At 43.1% G+C, this 18203-nt stretch overlaps 1 protein-coding gene and 1 pseudogene across 1 annotated transcript in view; one reads left to right on the top strand and one right to left on the bottom strand.

The window, feature by feature from the left end:
• Window positions 1–1239: 1239 nt before the first annotated feature.
• FKBP1A (FKBP prolyl isomerase 1A) overlaps window positions 1240–18203 on the bottom strand; it is a 33061-nt gene continuing 16097 nt past the window's right edge. The window contains exons 3-5 of the mRNA XM_059705772.1: window positions 7735–7847; window positions 4195–4359; window positions 1240–2323 (exon numbers count right to left, since the gene is read on the bottom strand). Of these exons, the coding sequence (XP_059561755.1) occupies window positions 4231–4359; window positions 7735–7847 (242 nt within the window). The 3' untranslated portion in view covers window positions 1240–2323; window positions 4195–4230. The remainder of the gene's footprint in view (window positions 2324–4194; window positions 4360–7734; window positions 7848–18203) is intronic.
• On the top strand, window positions 14918–15343 carry LOC132239456 (small ribosomal subunit protein eS26-like; annotated as a pseudogene).

Raw genomic sequence — 18203 nt, 5'->3', positions numbered from 1 at the left:
ACTGGATTAAACGGGTTGTGAAATAATTGTTTTAATCTTTCTTAAATGTAAGCATAGCTCACATTTATTTCAGTGTTTCATATTAGAAGTGTTTTGGGTCTTTATTTAGAAGTTTGGTGATTTTTTGTGTGACCAGAAACATGCCATAGGAATTTAACTCTTGTTTATGTCAATTAGGCCAGGGTAAAATGGGTTTCATCACACATGGTTTAAGTCACAGGTTCTCAGAATCAATAGATGACACGAAGTGAGGACTTACTGTATATTTACTTGCTCTCTGGATTCTCCTTTGAACCAAATAAAACATCTGTCTGCTTCTCTCATTAATGAGTTAAATAAAATCTTTAATATGTTCATTTTGTATTTGAATCATTTTACTAAAAAAATTTTATCCTTTAACATTTGGTGGTTAAATAAATTTAGTTTATTAATTTGATTTTTATTACAGTCCTCTTCTGTAATAAACAACATTATGGTAGAAAAATGAAAGCACTGTCACCTCTGGGTGTGGGAAGGGCGTAAGGAAACTTTGAGATGGTGATACTCTCTTTTTTTAGGTCTTAGGGTATAAAACATAAACAAATACTGAATTCTAATGATGGACATGACCCTGAAATACTCTGGTGACTTAAATTAACAGAGATGGATTTGTAAAAGCATTAAGCAAGGCCTTGAGCAACCTATTTAAGTATCAAAGGCTCTTCACTAGGGCGATTTTGGAAAATGTCTATATGGATGTGGGAGCATTTTTGGTGGTCTCTGTAATGAGGGAGGAGGGGAGCATATACAGGGCAGGGGCCAGGAAGGTACTGTAACCACCCAGCCTGTCCACATGACAAAACTCCACACCAAATGTTACTGAGGAAACCAATTTAAAATCCCATCTTCCCTTTGTAATTCATCAATTTGCTGGTAGCACATATCCAACCTCTTGGTAACCCCAGACAACCAAGCATAGTGCTCTACCCAGAACATATATTTAATAAACATTTGATGGTGGGTGAGCGGGTTCTCCCTGATGACCCCAGTCTGACCTCCAGGTAATTCTCTCCACTGGTAAAGAGACAAACCTACCCGACCTCCCCTGCTTCCAGAGACCAATGGGGAAGAAGCCCCTGCTGCGGTTCTTCTGACCAGACACAACCTCCCACACTATATCCCTTGTTAGACCTCTAACCCCATCCTGCTGCACCAAATGGCAGGGGGAGGAACCTGAAAGTAACCACCGTCACACCGAGCTGAGAAAAGCCAGCGTAAAGCACTTTTATTGCAATAATAAAACTTGAAACTCATGTAGTGCAGGAGAGGTGGGTGGGGGGTAGGCAGCCATAATTTCTCTCACCAAATCACTACACAGGACAGCAAAGGAGTGAGAGGAGGGAAGGAAAAGCCAGAAAACGTTGAGCTCAGCAGGGGGAGGTGAGCATCAAAAAACAGGAGATGCTGAAGCTGTGATGACCAGCATCATTTTCTTAAGACAACACTCAAGGATTTGTCATGATGGCTGGGCTTTCATTGGATTTTAAGTGTCTACAAACAGCACCTTCAATTTAAACTTTCGATTAAAGTTCTTAAAATTTAGGGAGTGGAGCCTGGATAGCTATGACATTATAAAAGTCCTGAATATCTATTAGAAAAAAACCACAGGATTGGGGGGGGGGGGCGGGAGCCAGGCCACGGAGAAGGCTTCAGAGGTCCCTGCTGGCCCGGGACAGATACCTGTAGTGTCCAACATCGCAGTGAGAACGATTTGCTTTTAAAAGGCAGAGGTTTTAAGGGGAGAGTGGGATGGGGCAGTGGAGGTGAGGGCTCTCCCCTCTCCACTTCAGTTTTGGGTAGGGCTCTTAATTCAACCCAAAGACATCTCTCAACTTGGAGATAGTTCGGCCCTCAACAGCGCCTCAAGTCTGCTATGGCTTTGCAGCGCAGCAGCAAGAATGTTTAATATATAATAGATAAAAATTTTATCCAAAAAAAATAAAATAAAATAAAGATTCTTGCATCCCCCACACACCAATTCCTAGTCTAAAGTTAACCCATTACTTGTGCTGTTAATACTTGACTAACACATAATTGAAAACCTAGATCCAAAAGACTGAAACTGAATCTTCACCCCAAAACAAAAATAAAAAGAGTAACTTGAGGTTTATGGCATGTAGTTTAGGTCAACACACATACGAGGAGAAAGGGGAAGAGCAAAGCTGGGTGACAGAACACATTCAGTCGGGGCAGATGTTTATACAAAGTGTAGTGGAACATCAGGAAAAGCTCCGCACGGATTCGCGTGTGCGCGTCGGGGGCGCCAGATCCCTCCATGGCACATCTGTTGGGGACAGAAAATTTGTGAGTTCCAGCAACTCAGTGCTCTTTGTGTGCAGTAGGACAACCACAGGGCTGGCTGCCACACCAAGTCCCTTCTCCAACATCTGGGAGGTCTTACTTGGACCAAGCTACTTCTGCGTGAGCTGGGAGAGGCACTGGGCTCAGGCTAAATTCCCAGATGAACCACCTCCTTCCTATTTAAATAGGTTGTTCTTTTTTATAAACCTAAGGTAAGTTTATCTTGCTGAGGACAGTAGGAGGGGCAGTCCACCAAGGCCACGAACAAATACAGGTCCCTATTATCATTGGTTACATATAGGAATTGCTTGGGGGTAGGGGGTGGGGGTGGGGTGTTAAAAATCTTTGATGCCTGGATCTCACTCCCAGTGACTGTGGTCAACTGTGGCCTGGGCATCAGGAGAGTTTTAAAAGCTTCTCAGCTATCTTTAATGTGCAAAGCTCTAAACGATATTCCCCATGTTGAACATACTTAGAGAATGTCTGCAGTCTTCATTTATTCACCCAAATCTGTAACTTTCTGGGTTTGCTCCTAGGCTTCCCATCAAGACCCTTGCAAACAGCTCTGAGGTGCTCTGTGGCAGTGCATGGGGAGGCTTAGACCAGAGTGACTTTTAGCCATTCATCTCCCTCTCCTTTCCTTCCCCACCCTCCATCCTATCAGATTTACAGAAAGCCTGTTCCCAAATCAGAATAACTCCAAGGCTCCCTAAATACATTCATGTTCAAAGAACTCAGCTCTCCAAGAACAGGAAAGAGGGTTTGGACTAGGTGTAGACCTTTGGGCAGAGGGAGGCTCTCTAAAGTGTCAGGAGTTCCCCCCTGGTAGAAATAACAAATGGAGAAGCCAAAGTCATTAAACCTGACCAGGACTGTATGACCCAGGTGTGCAGGGTTCAAGCCACTAAAAGAGAAAATAACTACTAATTTTTAAAAAGCTCCTCTACTTAAGGAAGACCACAACAGGACAAGGTTACACCATAACAGACAGCTGGCAGACACCTATTGTAGCTTTCAAACAAAAGCATTCTTCCCAGCCACTGGCTGTGGTCCTCTGGTTCCGGAGGGGAGCAAACAGAGGTGTGGGGCCAACTAGAAAGATGGCAACATTCATGTGGTTTATGATTCATTAGGATATGGAGTTTCGTTTCCTAGAAATGAAGGTAATGGGAAGAAAAAAAGTCTAGAAAGGGATTCTGGTCTGGTCCTAGTTTGCCATAAAATGAGACCTTGTAAGGCCCTTTTCTCTGAGCCTCAGTTTCCTCACCTGTTGCATAGGAAGGCTGACACCCTAAAATTCCTTCCTACAACTGTCTGAGAGCACCCTTTACACTTCCATAACATCATCTGGCCTCACTTTCAACCCACTGATAAGAAGCTGGCCTGCTGGCCTCAACTATCCTGAGTTTGCTCCCCAAGGCAGGTAGCCACAAACTGTGGATGAGGAAGGTGTACAAACCAGGACAGGGTAAGCAAAGTCACCAACACTCTTACTTCTAAAGAACTAAAATACTGGCACTAAAAATAAACCTAATATTTTCAGTTCCCAACTGAGGTTTAGCTTATAAGCTACATAAAAAAAATACTTCATTTAAACAGCTACATTAAGCTGCCCCATCCCCATAAATACATTCAAGAACATAGGCCATCCCTTTCATAGGGTGACCAATCTTTACATTCAAGGTGTACACTGATAACTAAAACTGAAAGGATACCCGAGAGAGGAAGAAGAGGGGGAGCGAGGAGGCAGCCCACGACATTTTTCATTCTCTCTACTATCCACCCATCAAATGCTGAGCATAACATGGGAGGAGCAAAGGTAATTTAAAGGTTCTTTAGCATTAAGTTCCTTACCCAAGCACAGGGAACTCAGGGAGTAGGCCATTCCTGTCATTCCAGTTTTAGAAGTTCCACATCAAAGACGAGAGTGGCATTTGGTGGGATGATGCCTGGGTGCCCAGTGGCACCATAGGCATAGTCTGGGGAGATAGTCAGTTTGGCTCTCTGACCCACACTCATCTGTAAAAAGAACAAGGAAAAAAGAATCAGTTGGATGCATTCCTCAACTGTCTCTGGAAGAAGTCTGGGTGTCCCTTGCCCAGGACAATGTGAGTAGGACATTACAGCGACTGTGCAGCACGTGGAGACTGGCAGTCAGGTGGGATGATCCCTGCATCTGGCTCAAAGGGGCCCAAAGGCAGATAAAAACCCCTGGTTCCTGAAACGGTCAGGCCCTCAACCTTTCTGCCCAGGTGTTACTAACCTGACTCCAGGCAGCCAACACTCGGGAAGTGTCACCACCTAGTCCTTCAGTGGCCTGCTCAGTCAAAGGACATGTTAAGTGGCATCTATGCTCTTGAAAAAGGAGTACTTTGTCCAAAACTTTGTTTGAAAAAGCACACAGAGAAAGTAATATTGGGGGCAGGAGGGTAGTCAACTTTTCTGCACTTCCTATATTTATACTCATACCTCAGAAATATAGAAAAAGTTTTTAAAAGACTATGATTTTCTGGAGTACAAAGTACACGATACAATATCGATCACTTGTGTGAAAATATTTATATATTTGTACCTGCCTACAAAAACCAGCATTTTTCTATAGGGAGAACAGGGTATAGATTGGCCAAAGTGGGAGGCAACTGATTAAATTAACAAAGAAAAAAAAAGACATTTTTTACTTAAAAAAAATATTCGTATTGCCCTGGCTGGTGTGGTTCAGTTGAGTGGAGCATTGTCCAATGAACCAGAAGGTCTCAGGTTTGATTCCTGGTCAGGGCACACACTTATGTTGTGGGTTTGATCCCCGGCAACCAATAGATGTCTCTTTCATATATTTATATATTTACCCCTCTCTCTCTCTCTCTCTCTCTCTCTCTCTCTCTCTCTCTCTCTCCCTCCCTCCCTCCCTCCCTCCCTCCTTCCCTCCCTCTCTAAAATCAAGAAGAAAAAGAAATTTGTGCTTTTTTCATTTTCTAATCAAATACACAAATAAGTTTAACTAGCTATTTTACTCTGAAGAGTGAGCAGGTTTTTTGCTGTATTTCCATTCTGTAACTATCTCTGACCCAGACTAAGGGTGACTGAAGAGGAAGCAGCAGGCTGCAATGAAGTTTCCAATGAAACTCAAAAGCCTTGCTTCCTACAGCTCCCTTCAGAAACAAGGACATATTAGACCAAGGTGGTAAAGACAGTTAAAAGCATGAGTTAATATAAAAAAATTCAAGACAATTATATCCTTTTACCCAGTAATTCTACTTCCAGAATCTTCTGCTAACAACCCCAAATGCCCATTACAAGAGAAGTCATGTCAAAGACACATGCACACCATGGATTAGCCACTAGAAAGAATAGAATGACTTTAAATATATTAATATGGAAAGATGCTCAAGATACAGCGTTAAATGAAAAAAGCAAGCTGCCAAAATAGTACTTGTGGTAGGATTACATACCTGTCAACATTTAAAACCAAAACAATATCAAAAGAAGGGGAAAGGGGCACAAAACAATCCCATCTTCCTGTGCTTTTAGCTCACTTGCTGAAGTAGTGCCTGTAGGAGTTTAAAAGATGCCCTGCAGAGGTCTCAGAGCACCCAGGCTTCTCACAAGTGAGCTGTGATTGACTCCAAAGCACACTGGGTCCAGGGGGAGTCTGGGCACCTTCCCAGTACCATGTCATGCCTTGCCAAGCCTGGGATGTGGAACAGGCTGATAATACTACCTTGGTGACAATTACGGCTATTGGAACACACAACGCAATTATTGTTCTAGTGCTAGAATAGCCACAGAAGATGAGTTGTGGTATGGACAATGGCTGGCATGGGAGGTGGGGGAAGGGCTACAGACCAAAAGCTGGCCAGACATGGGGGAGGGGAGACAGGATGAGACAGAAAGGTACAGCTGAAGGGGTTTCCAAAGGGAAGTGAATCACAAAGATCCTCTCCTTCTTATACTGCCAACTCTCTGCCCTGCAGGAACAGAAATCTAGATACCTAGGAGTGGAATGGCTTAAAGTTTCTAAAAGTTAAGCAATTTATCTGGAGGTAAATCAGTGATATTTTATAGAGGAAGTGGAACAATGTCTATTCTAGAAAAGAGAAAGAGAGCCGTAGCCAGTTTTGCTCAGTGGATAGAGTTATTGGCCTGCAGACTGAAGGGTCCCGGGTTTGATTCCCAGTCAAGGCCATGTACCTTGGCTGAAGGCTCAACCCCTGGACCTGGTCGGGGCCTGTGTGGGAGGCAAGCAACCAGTCTTTCTCACATCAATGTTTTTCTCTCTCTGTCTCTCCCCCTTCCTTCTACTCTCTCTAAAGATCAATGGAAATATATCCTCGGGTGAGGACTAACAACAACAACAAAAACAAAGAAATATCTCTACACTTTGGTTAAATCTCCCAATTCTCTTTGGTGAGAGGGAAACAGACTGATTAGTATCATTCAGAGCCTAATTATAAAGCCCGCTGGGTCTCAGGCCACTGTGAACACCCTTTACCTGGTAGAGCCAAGAAAAAAATTTCTGGACTCCATGGAAGGCTAGAATCCAACTAAAATTTGGCAACCCTATTGTGTACTGGAAATTTTGCAGTGTTGGCGGACAAAACCTGTTTACACAATGGGGAGGGAGAGGTGAAGAAAGACTCAAGACAAACAAAACTACTTTATCCATGAATATGACCTCTCAGAAGTAGTCTGACACAACATGGTCCACAATAAGACAAACACAAATTGAAACTACCCCAAGATAACATTTGCTACTCATACTGCCGAGCCAAAAGTCTAACAACATTCACTGCTGGCAGGGCTGAGAGGAGACAGGCAGCTTCAGAGGCCACTGGTGGCAGTTCAGTGTGATCCCTATGGATGGCAACTTGGCAGTATGTGAAAGACAGCCACTGAACCACTCACCCCATTACATAGAATTTGCCTATGCCAACACCTAACAAACGTAAAATAAAGTCCATACAAGGTTAGTCACTGCAGCACGGTTTACAATAGCAAAACGACCCAAATGGCCATCAATTGAGTTCAGGTCAAGTAAATTAGATTGCACACACCTAAGGAAACACTATGAAGCTGAAAGAAAACTTGCTTTTTTTAATCCTGGTATATAAAGTGTTTTAAAGAGAGATTAAGTAAAAAAGCAAATTGCAGAACAATGTGTGTATATGTCTAAAAGAAAAAAAAGTATATGCCTTTATATATGCTTAAAGAAACTCTACAAGAAACATTAATAACAAGAGTTATTTGGCGGGGGGGAGGACTGGATAGATTGGGTGGGATGGGAATAAAATTTTTTACTTGTACCTTTCTTATTTTTGAACCATATGAATGTTCTAACCATAAATATAGTTTAAAAGGTAGACACTCAGAAACAGAACAAAACAAATGAGAGCATACCTGGGCAACCCCTTCTTCCCAGCCTCGGATCACCTCCTGCTTGCCTAGCATAAACTTAAAGGGCTTGTTTCTGTCCCGGGAGGAATCAAATTTCTTTCCATCTTCAAGCATCCCTGTGAAAAAGGGCAGTTGTAACATGAGCAACAAGGAGTAATGACACGAGGCAAATCACAAGCCATCAGCAGAGTGCAAATCCCAGATGCCTGAACTGAAGGGTCTGGCAGGGTGTCTAGGCCTGAAGAGGGACTGCAGAATCCAGGGAGCACTCAGTGGGTCTCTAAGGAGTAGGGTAGTCCTCTAGCCAGGCCTTGTGAATGCTCTTCCTTAACTCCAAGTAGTAAGTTGACCACGGGAGGCAGGCAGCAATGCACCTTGGTCTGGAGAATAGGAAAGTGTACACACTCCTTGCATGAATTTCCAGAACCCTGTGGATTTCCTCCCAGACTAACTGTGGGCCCTTCAGGCACACACAATGGCTCAAAGTCACATACAAGGTAAGCAGCAATATTCCTTCCTTAATTCACCCATCATCTTTTACAGAAATGTGGGTAGTGGCAGAACTGAACTGAGTTGTAGGACACCAGCTGGTTAGAATCAGAGGAGTGGAATGGAAAAGACACAGAAAACCTCTTCCTAGTGAACTGCTGACAATTCCAGTTGAACTGTGGGCAGTGCTTCCACCTCAAGCCAGGGGCTGAGCGAGGCACTTCCCATATATAAACTCACTCAATCCTCCCCATGGCACTGTCTCCATTTCCCAGACGAAGGAACTGAGGCAGAGAGTAGTGAAGTAGCTTGCTGAAATAATAAAGCTAGACTACAAATCCAAAAACCATGTTCAGTTTACTATTCCAGTTTCCCAGAAGCCAGACAAACCACAAAGGCACCTTCCTTAAAGGGGGAATTCCAGGGAAGAAGATACGCCCGAGAAAAGAGGAACAGACATCTGCAACTCCTTGTTCAAAAAAGACTGTCAGTCATGGCCAGCTGGAGTGGCTCAGTGGTTAGCATCGACCTATGAACCAGGAGGTCACGGTTCGAATTCTGGTCAGGACACATGTCTGGTTTTCGAGCTCAATCCTCAATATGGGACATGCAGGGGGCAGCCGATCCATGATTCTCTCATCATGGATGTTTCTATCTCCCTCTCCCTTCCTCTCTGAAATCAATAAAAAGAAAAATACCTTAAAAATAAAAGTACAGAAAATATTTTTTAAAAGACTGTCAGCCAATTGTGATAACTGTCAGTTAGGTCCTTAAAACTCTTATGCCAGGATCCCAGACTGGAAGGGGTCAGCCAGTTGTCACGCAATACAAAGCTAATTCCGTTGGAGGCTGAGGGTAGGCACCCAACGTGGTTCTAAGAATCACTCAGAAGACCCAATAAAATACAGAATTTAGTTGTGTTTGTATTTTTGACAGGAAGAGAGAAATCCCAACAAAATCCCAACCTAAAAATGTCAACACTTGTAGGTGGGATGGGGAAGCAGAGATCAAGTGAGAGCTTTATCACAGACACCAGACTATCTGTACTTTGACAAAATAGGGAACTGGGGAGGGAGGTGGACAGGAACTGCTGTCCTTACCGAGCAGGAGGGGAGATTGATGTCCTGGGGGCAGAGTACATGCTGATACTGCCTGGAACTGGGAGCTAAGGACTGAGAGGAAGATAGAAGGACAGGAATCCACCCCTGCCAAGTGCAGGGCCAGGAACTGGCACCCAGAACTAACAAGCTGGGTTATAATGAAGCTCATCTCCTTGCCAGAACACATTCACTACCTGGTAAAAGAAACCACAAATGGCAGGACTTGAACAGTTTTCTATGAGTAACTAGGAGAAGAACAGGTCTCCACTCTCCACAATACTCACTGTAGAGATCCCTTTTCTACACATCGGGCTCTGCTTCATACACTGAACTCACCCAGCTGAACTCAGCATTAAGGGTGAGAGTAGGCAGTGAATAGCTAGGATTCTCAGATTCTCTGTCTGCCAGGCAGGGAGCCTTCCCATTCACTCTCCTGAGACTGCGTGTAACAGAAATAAGGGAACCAACTTCCAGGTTCAGTAACCTGTTCAAGGTCAGAGCCAGTGAGCAGTGGGGTCTGGCTCTACCAAAAGGTTTTATTTAGCACAATGGGGACTGTGAGCTACAAAGGACGCTAATGAGGAGAAATCGCCTCTTCCTGGTCTGCATGTTATAGAGCAGAATGTGAGGAGCCAGCCCCAGGGTTTCCTGAGGGGCGATGGTGGGTAAGTCACTGGTGAGGAACCTCTCGGGGAAAGAGCCAACGATGGAAGGGTGAGGTCCCCAGCCCTAACGGTCTGCAAAGGCTAGCTGAACGAAACCCACAGAGAAATACCTGCCCAGAGAGGCACTTGGAACCCAGGCTGTGGCACATTCCAAACTCAGTGCCCCTCCCCTCCTTTTTAACCGAATAGCAACTTTCCAGGAGCAGCAACAGCCTGGCCCAGTACATGAACTGGAATCAATCTAAGCCGTTCTTTTATACCAGGGTTGGGGCATATGTGTCAGTCTGGGCATTCAGACCAACTGTAAAGTCTACTGAAATCTTGCAGGAAAAGACCTGTCTCCGTTGTAAAAAAGAAAAACACACGCAGGAAGAAAGCTCCTGCTCTCCCTTCCTGTCGAATGCTGCTGTGCGAGGATGGCAGCCACCTTATAACCATGAAAAGGTCAGCACCACAGAGTAGTTGTCCCATTGATCTAAACCAGACCCAAACCACCTCCCTCAAGACTTGTGTTCTAAGATGACTGAAAGTCTGCTTTGCCTTAAGTCAGGTTTTCAGTTACTTGCAGCTGAAAGTAACCTAATTGGTATGAGGTACATCTTTATTTCACATTTACTTAGCATACTCAATTGCAGTGCTGCCAAGAGAGGAGTAACAGAGAAATGGAACTCAACCACCCACCCACAAAGAGCTATCACTGATTGAGGTATTTACATTATGTAATAGTTACTATATGGGACAGACTTCTCATTATTAAGAGGAATGCTGTGTGTGACCCCTAAATTTATTTCATGATACACTAATGGGTTGCAACTCACTTTTAAACACAGTAAACCTATGAAAGAATTATCCTATTTCCTGCAAAATTTGAACATGCCCTGAACCAGGGCAAGACTGCATTTAATTGCAATGAAAAACCACAGGGTACTGAGACAGACTCCTTTTATTCCTGATTAAATGCATTGCCAAGCATTCTCCAGATGTGCATCTATCTCACTTTGCCTAAAGGTTAAGATGCTTTAGTGTCTGACTGGTATCAAGCTGGAAGCACAAGGTGGAATCCAGCCTCTACCTGCTACTGAGCCAGCCTAGAAAACCAGAGTTCAGCAAAGAGACTGTAGGTCTGGGAGAATGTCTTTCTTAAACTCTTCTGGGACACTGAGGGGCAAAGCCTCTTCCTATTATTTTAAAAAACTATAAATGCCAACAAAGGGGCTTTAAGCAAGAGCTTTGCCAAGGATCTGATTCTCCTACTCAATTTCAGATGAGCTCTTGTTTCCAGAAAGAGTACATGAGCCTTGCTCCAGAACATCAGACCACAGTCACCAACTGTCAATCCTGTCTACTTCCTTTGAGAAATCTTCACAGGGAAGGGCTGAGTGGTGGTGTTGGTAAATGATAGGGGTCTCTTTGGCCTGAGGAGGGGATTTCCTATAATCTAAGTCTAAAAAGTAAACAATATCCCCAGAGCTGAGCACAAAGTCACACAACTGGCACAGGCTATAGGGGCAAGGAGGTGCTAGGAGGGCTTCCTCGCAATGGGGAGGAACAGACCACTTTATATATGGCTGTAAGTTGTTAGCCTGGGGGAGAAGCTGATTCAGGAAAGGAAGCAGTGTCCACTAAGCAGCAGGAACGAATGTGCATACAGTATTTTCTGAAGTGGGAATTAGGCTGGTCAGTGTTGAATGTAGAATGTAAGAGAAGCTGTGACACCAAAACAGGTCACAGTTCTGGCCAAGATGGAGAAACAGGAATCAGGTTTACCCTCCCATCTAAACCAAAAACAAAAATCCCAAACAAATAAAAAACCAAACACACACCCCCCCCCCCCCCCCGCCCACACACACACACACAAAAGAAACTAACAAGGTGAGCCTTATGACTGTGGCAGCTTACATCCTTGAGAGTTTCCAGGGAGAGGAAACTGGGATGGAGCTTAAGACAGCCCGAGTCTACAAGACATGTACCAGGGAGTGGAGAACTACAGAGAGATCCCCAGGGATTTGGAGAGGGTCCCCCTTAAGTATTCAGAGAGTACTAATCAATGCATGTCTTTGAGGAAACTACTTAAGGCCGGGAAAAGAACCATCCAAAATGTTTAAAAGGCTCAGCATCTGTTCCCACTAGCCAGACAGGAGAAAGACACAGTTCATGAGGCACTGGGTAGGATACCCAAGAAGATCTGAGGCAAGATCTTGGAAACTGCTTTTAAGTAAGTAAAGTAGTTCCCAGTACAAAGCTCAGGATGATTTACAGGAATGAAAATAGCTAGTACCCCACAAAAAGATAAAACTCATAATGTATATTATCTGATTACCAAGCATGCAAAGAAGCAGGAAAACATGACTCACAATGTGAAGACTAATCAATCAATTGAAAACAACCCAGAACTGACACAGGCATTAAAATTAGTAGAGAAGGACAGTAAGATTCAAATCAAACTTCCAGAGATGAAAACTACAATGCCTGAAAAATACACTGGGCTGGAACAATGGGATATCCACAGGCAAAAAGTAAAAATCTAAATCTGCACTTCACATCAGAATCAATATCAACTTAAAATGGGTAACAGATCTAAATATAAACAAGAAATCTGCTCCCTTCCTCTCTGTAAAAAAATCAATAAAAATATATTTTAAAAAAATCTATAAAACTTCTAGAAGAAAACGGGGAAATAATCATTGTAGCTGTGGTTTAGGCAAAGATTCCTTAGATATGAAGCTAAAAAGCATAATCCATAAAAGGATAAACTGAACTTCATCAAAATTAAAAACTTCTGTACTTTAAAAGATGCTTTTAAGAGAATGCAAAGTTAAGTCACAAGACAGACAAAAAAAATATTTGCAAAGCATATAGCATTGCTGGAAAGGTGTGGCTCAGTGGTTGAGCATCAATCCATGAACCAGAAGGTCACAGCTCGATTCCTGATTAGGGCACATGCCCCGGGTACAGGCTGGATCCCCAGTGGGGGCCATGCGGGAGGCAGCCAATCAATGATTATCTCTCATCACTGATGTTTCTGTCTCTCTTTCCCTCTTCCTTCCTCTCTCTGAAATCAATTAAAAAAAGAAAACTATTCAGTAATAAAAAGGAATGAACTATTAACACATGGAATAACACAAAAATCTCAAAATAATTATGCCAAGTGAAAGAAGACAGACAAAAAAGAGTACATACTGACACCTGAGACTAATATAATATTGAATGCCAACTGTAACTGAAAAGTTAAAGAGTACATACTGTATGATTCCATTTATATAAAGCTTTATAAAATGCAAACTAATCTATGCTGTCAGAAAAAATCGTGTGGTTGTTGGAGATGGGAAGAAAGGGTAACAAAGAAACACATCAAAACTTATGAACAGCCCTAACCGGTTTGGCTCAGTGGATAAGAGCGTCGGCCTGCGGACTCAAAGGTCCCACGTTCGATTCCGGCCAAGGGCATGTACCTTGGTTGCGGGCACATACCCAGTAGGGAGTGTGCAAGAGGCAGCTGATCGATGTTTCTCTCTCATCGATGTTTCTAACTCTCTATTCCTCTCCCTTCCTCTCTGTAAAAAAAAAAAATCAATAAAATATACTTTTAAAAAAACAACCAAAAACTTATGAACAAATTGTACACATTAAGTATGATCAGTTTATTGGATGTCAATTATGCCTCTATAAAACTGTTGTTGTTTTTTTAAAGGGGAAAAAAAAAGTGAGATTTACTAAAATCCTGCTTGTTACCTACTACACCCAACCTGGCAGTAGACAGTAAGGTGCTTTCTCTGTTTGGGGAAGGAGCAGGTAAAGCAGGCAGCAAGTCAAGTCTCAGCAGCTGTTTCCATTTTAACTCTAGACATCTCCATGCCAGGGCCTGGAGCCCGGCAACAGTGAAACCACCTGCCAAGTTAGTGCCATAATTTCCTAGAGAAAGCATGCTCTATTGCACAAAGGCAACTGAAGTTACAGTTCAGGCACGACAGCTGACATTCTTTAAGCTCCAAAGGGCACTCTTAGCGAAAATCATCAGCATGACCGATTTCATTTCTGACTACACACAAACCTATATACCGCATGACCCAGAATCTGCCTGGGATAGCTCCACATTCTCGATTTCAAGAACTCTCTTGAGGTCACAGACCTGGACTCAGAGTTCTATGTCCTTGTGGCACTCAGCTTAACTCCTGGCACTCATGAGCACTTTCAGATTTGCCTCACTCGCATGATTTTTAAGAATTAGCAGGACAAGCACAAGGCTTCCATATTTAGACCTCTTCCCTATATGCAGAAAGAATCGGGTAATCCCAGAGTGGCAGATTTTACTTTCAGCACCTTTAAGTTACTGATCAGTGAGAAAAATGTAAAAATTTGGGAGTCTTCAGTTAAAAATCGTAAGACTATGACAGGAACAAAGGCTGTATTGCGAGGGACTGTTAAAGCAGCCTATGGCTGCAAGGCAGTCGATGTCACCTGTGTCTGGGTCTCTTCCCAAACTGTTTAGCTGTACTTCTGGGGAAGAACCAGACTCAAATCCTTGGAGAGGGAGCAGATGGTCTTCAACAAGAACAAAAGGCATGGGGAGGAGTCTTGAGTTCATCTACCCCTCCGCAGGCTGTTCTTTCTGCTGCTCATGTGTTTGAAACTGCTCTCGCTCAGAAGGAACCATCAAAGGCAGACTTGGCCAGCAGCTCCTGAGCAAAGCGCCCCAGGACTGTGTTCCTGTGGCTGGCCCAAGTCGCAGAAGCAGTGGTTAAGATCCAAGGTCAGGATTTAGATATTCAAGAGGACCACTGGGTTTTTATTTTGCTAATAATCCAACAGAAATAGAGCCATTTCCAGTGTATTCTGCTTTGTGGAAGGCAGAGTCACCATATACTCTCAAATGGATAAGGAAAGATAACTGAAGAAGGCATCTGCGGACTCTCTCGGGTCCTCATTTCCAAGATGACCAAGAAAAGGAATAACAGTCGTGCCAAAAAAAGGCCAAGGCTACGTGCAGCCTATTCGTTACACCAACTGCGCCTGATGCGTGCCCAAGGACAAGGCCATTAAGAAGTCTGTCATTCGAAACATAGTGAAGGCCGCAGCCATTAGGGACATCTCCGAAGCAAATGTCTTTGACACCTATGTGCTTCCCAAGCTGTATGTAAAACTACATTACTGTGTGAGCTGTGCCATTCACAGCAAAACAGTCAGGAATCGTTCCCAGAAAGCCTGGAAGGACTGAATCCCCTCACCCTGATTTAGACCTGTGGGTGCTGCCCCATGATCTTCACCAAAGCCCATGTAAGGAGTTAAGTCCTTAAGGAGTGAAGAAAAGTTCTCTGGGATAAAAATAAATGGAAATTGTACTTAAAAAAAAAAAAAAAAGATGGCATCTGTGGAGTTACGGCTTTAGCACTTGTTACAGCTCATGACTCACAATATGGTTTGCAGTTGCTGATGAATCTTTGCAGGTGGTTTTCATAGGCAGCATTTTATAGGGGCCAAAAGATTAAAAAAATAAAAAAACTCAAACCTAAATCAAACAATGGCAATAACAAGAGTATCCCAAACACCAAACTCTCAAAACAAAATAAAGTTCTTGTCATTTATAGCTGGGAGGGTGAGAAAGGATTTCTATTTTTAATTCAATAGGTAGTTTCTTAAGTACAAAAAGTACACTGGTTGAATGGAGGTGGGGGAACCAAATTCAAAGTTGCCAACTTTTCTGCAGATTTGCATTTGAAGCCACCTGGAGCATTTCTCATACAAATGAATGTAATGACCCAGGTACGAATGGGTATACTAACTTAGGCTTAGCCGTTTCTCTTCTTTCTTATTATACTGGTATACAGAGCTCTCCCAAACACCTTTTACTTAACTGCCTTGCTAGAGACTTTATAAGAACCACAGTCCAACCCAGGCGGTGTTGCTCAGTGGCTGAGCATCAACCTATGAACCAGGAGGTCACCGTTCAATTCCTAGTCGGGGCACATGCCCAGGTTGCAGGCTCGATCCCCAGTGGGAGGCATGCAAAAGGCAACTGATCAGTGATTCTCTCTCATTATTGATGATTCTATCTCACTCTTCCTTCCTCTCTGAAAAAAAAAAAAGAAAAGAAAAGAAAAAAAGAACCACAGCCTGTACAGCCCCAGCCCTGGTGGAGACTCCTTCCTGCCCGTCTCCAGTGCAGCCTCACTCCTTTCCCATACAAGTTCGATGCTTACCAAGAGTTCGTCAGCTATGTTTATTCCCAAATCCATTTATGGCAATTTTATTTACTGAGTATTAATAACATAATTAAATAGTATACAAACAAATGATATATGAGTGTGAATAGAAAAAGAGTGGCCCTAGATGACTGTTTGGAAAGACTCAATAAACACAAGTCACTAGAAAATATTGCTGGTCCCCTGGCTGGGTGGCTCAGTTGGATGGAGCATCATCCCATACACCAAAAAGTTATGGCTTCGATTCCCAGTCAGTGTGCATAAGGGAGGCAACAGATTGATGTTTCTCTCTCACTGATGTCTCTCTCCCTTCCTCTCTCTAAACATATCCTCAGGTGAGGATTAAAAAAAAATCTGTATCTCTTGACCTATTGCTGGTGAATAATTATGTATGGGTGAGACCAATATATGTTTGGAGAAAGAAATCTTAAAAACCTAGAAAGGTTTGGCATTTAAATGACCTTACAATAGCCCTTGCTCCACTTTAAAAGAAGCCAAAGTTAGGTTTTGCAAGAACCTTAATGGTAAACTCCCCAAGAAGAGCCATCCTAAAAGAAAGACAGTCATTTAGCCAATGATTTATGTTTGGATTTAAAATGTTTACAGAAAAGCCCTAGCCAGTTTTGCTCAGTGGATAGAACATCGGCCTGCAGACTCAAGGGTCCTGAGTTTGATTCCTGTCAAGGGCACATGCCCGGGTTGTGGGTTCGATTCTCCCAGTAGGGGGCGTGCAGGAGGCAGCCGATTAACGATTCTCTCTCATCATTGATGTTTCTATCTCTCCTCCCTTTCTCTCTGAAATCAATAAATATATATTTTAAAAAATGTTTACAGAAGATGTCATTTTTATGATTAATGTGTCAACCATCCATTTGTCTCAACCCTGATGGTGAAAAGAGATCCTACACACTGAGATAGCAAAGAGATAATTCAAAATTCAGTCTTTGTCCTGTTTTTAGATCTCTGAGGTTGCATGCACATGGCAATATTCCTGAATCGAAGTTCTGAGAGCCTACTGTGGTACAAAGGTCAAATGCCTACCTAAAGACAGAACCAGCTTCTTTCTCCCCACCACACAAAATGACCGCAAGAATATTTCCCATCTGGAAATGCTTCTAACCTTTGCCAAATCCCTCTAGGTTCTATGACTAAAAGTGTATTTTCAAAGGAGGGCCCATGAGGGGTAGAACACACAGGATCTCAGGACACAAACCAGACTGTGGGGAAGGCTAAGAAGGAAATGGACAGGTGCTTTGTTGGAGAATCAGAGGTGTGTAGAGGGTCAAGGTTCAAGGGTCATGGGAGATCTACTGAAAGGGTGTCATTTAAGCTGCAATAACAGCCTGCCTTGTGGTGGGGAGTGGAGGCAGTGTGGTGGCACATAAGCATAGGGGTAGAGACCTTCCTAGAGGGGGATGCTTGGTGTGCTTGAGGAAATGAATGCAAGCCAGGACGGTTTGAGTCCGGGGAAGGAAGTGTAAAGGCAATGAGAGCATAGACAGCAGCATCCGGGAGCTGATTATTTCTTTTGCGCTCTTCCTTTTCCCTCCTGCTTCTTTCTAAAACTGCTAGAATTTATCTGGTTCAAGTTAAAGGGTGCTGGTGGAAGGAATGCAAAGACCCACTTCAGTTCCTTAGTAGGTAAAAATAACAACAAAAACAAAACAGGACAGGGAAAATAGAAATGAAAACAAGCAAACATTACCAAGAGCACCAAAGGGAGAACTGGATCGTACATGCCTGTTATACAAAATACCCCTGGCCTTTTCCAGGAAATAGCAGGTGACAATACTATTTTTAGAGAAAATCCCAAGGCAGACAAATGATTCCCCAGTTTGCGGGTACAGTGACTCCATTAGACTTCACAAAAAAATTAGTTTTTAACCACCAAAAATGTTCAAGTTAAAAAGCCTCTGGGTAAATCGGTGAATTTTTGGTACATAACTTATATCCAATAAAGCTGCTAATGAAAATAAAAGTCCATGAGACCCACTAAAAGGAACCAGAGCAGTAAAACC

The sequence above is a fragment of the Myotis daubentonii genome, chromosome 8 (genome assembly GCF_963259705.1).
Source record: "Myotis daubentonii chromosome 8, mMyoDau2.1, whole genome shotgun sequence".
NCBI lineage: Eukaryota > Metazoa > Chordata > Mammalia > Chiroptera > Vespertilionidae > Myotis > Myotis daubentonii.
This window is presented reverse-complemented; position numbering and strand designations above follow the sequence as displayed.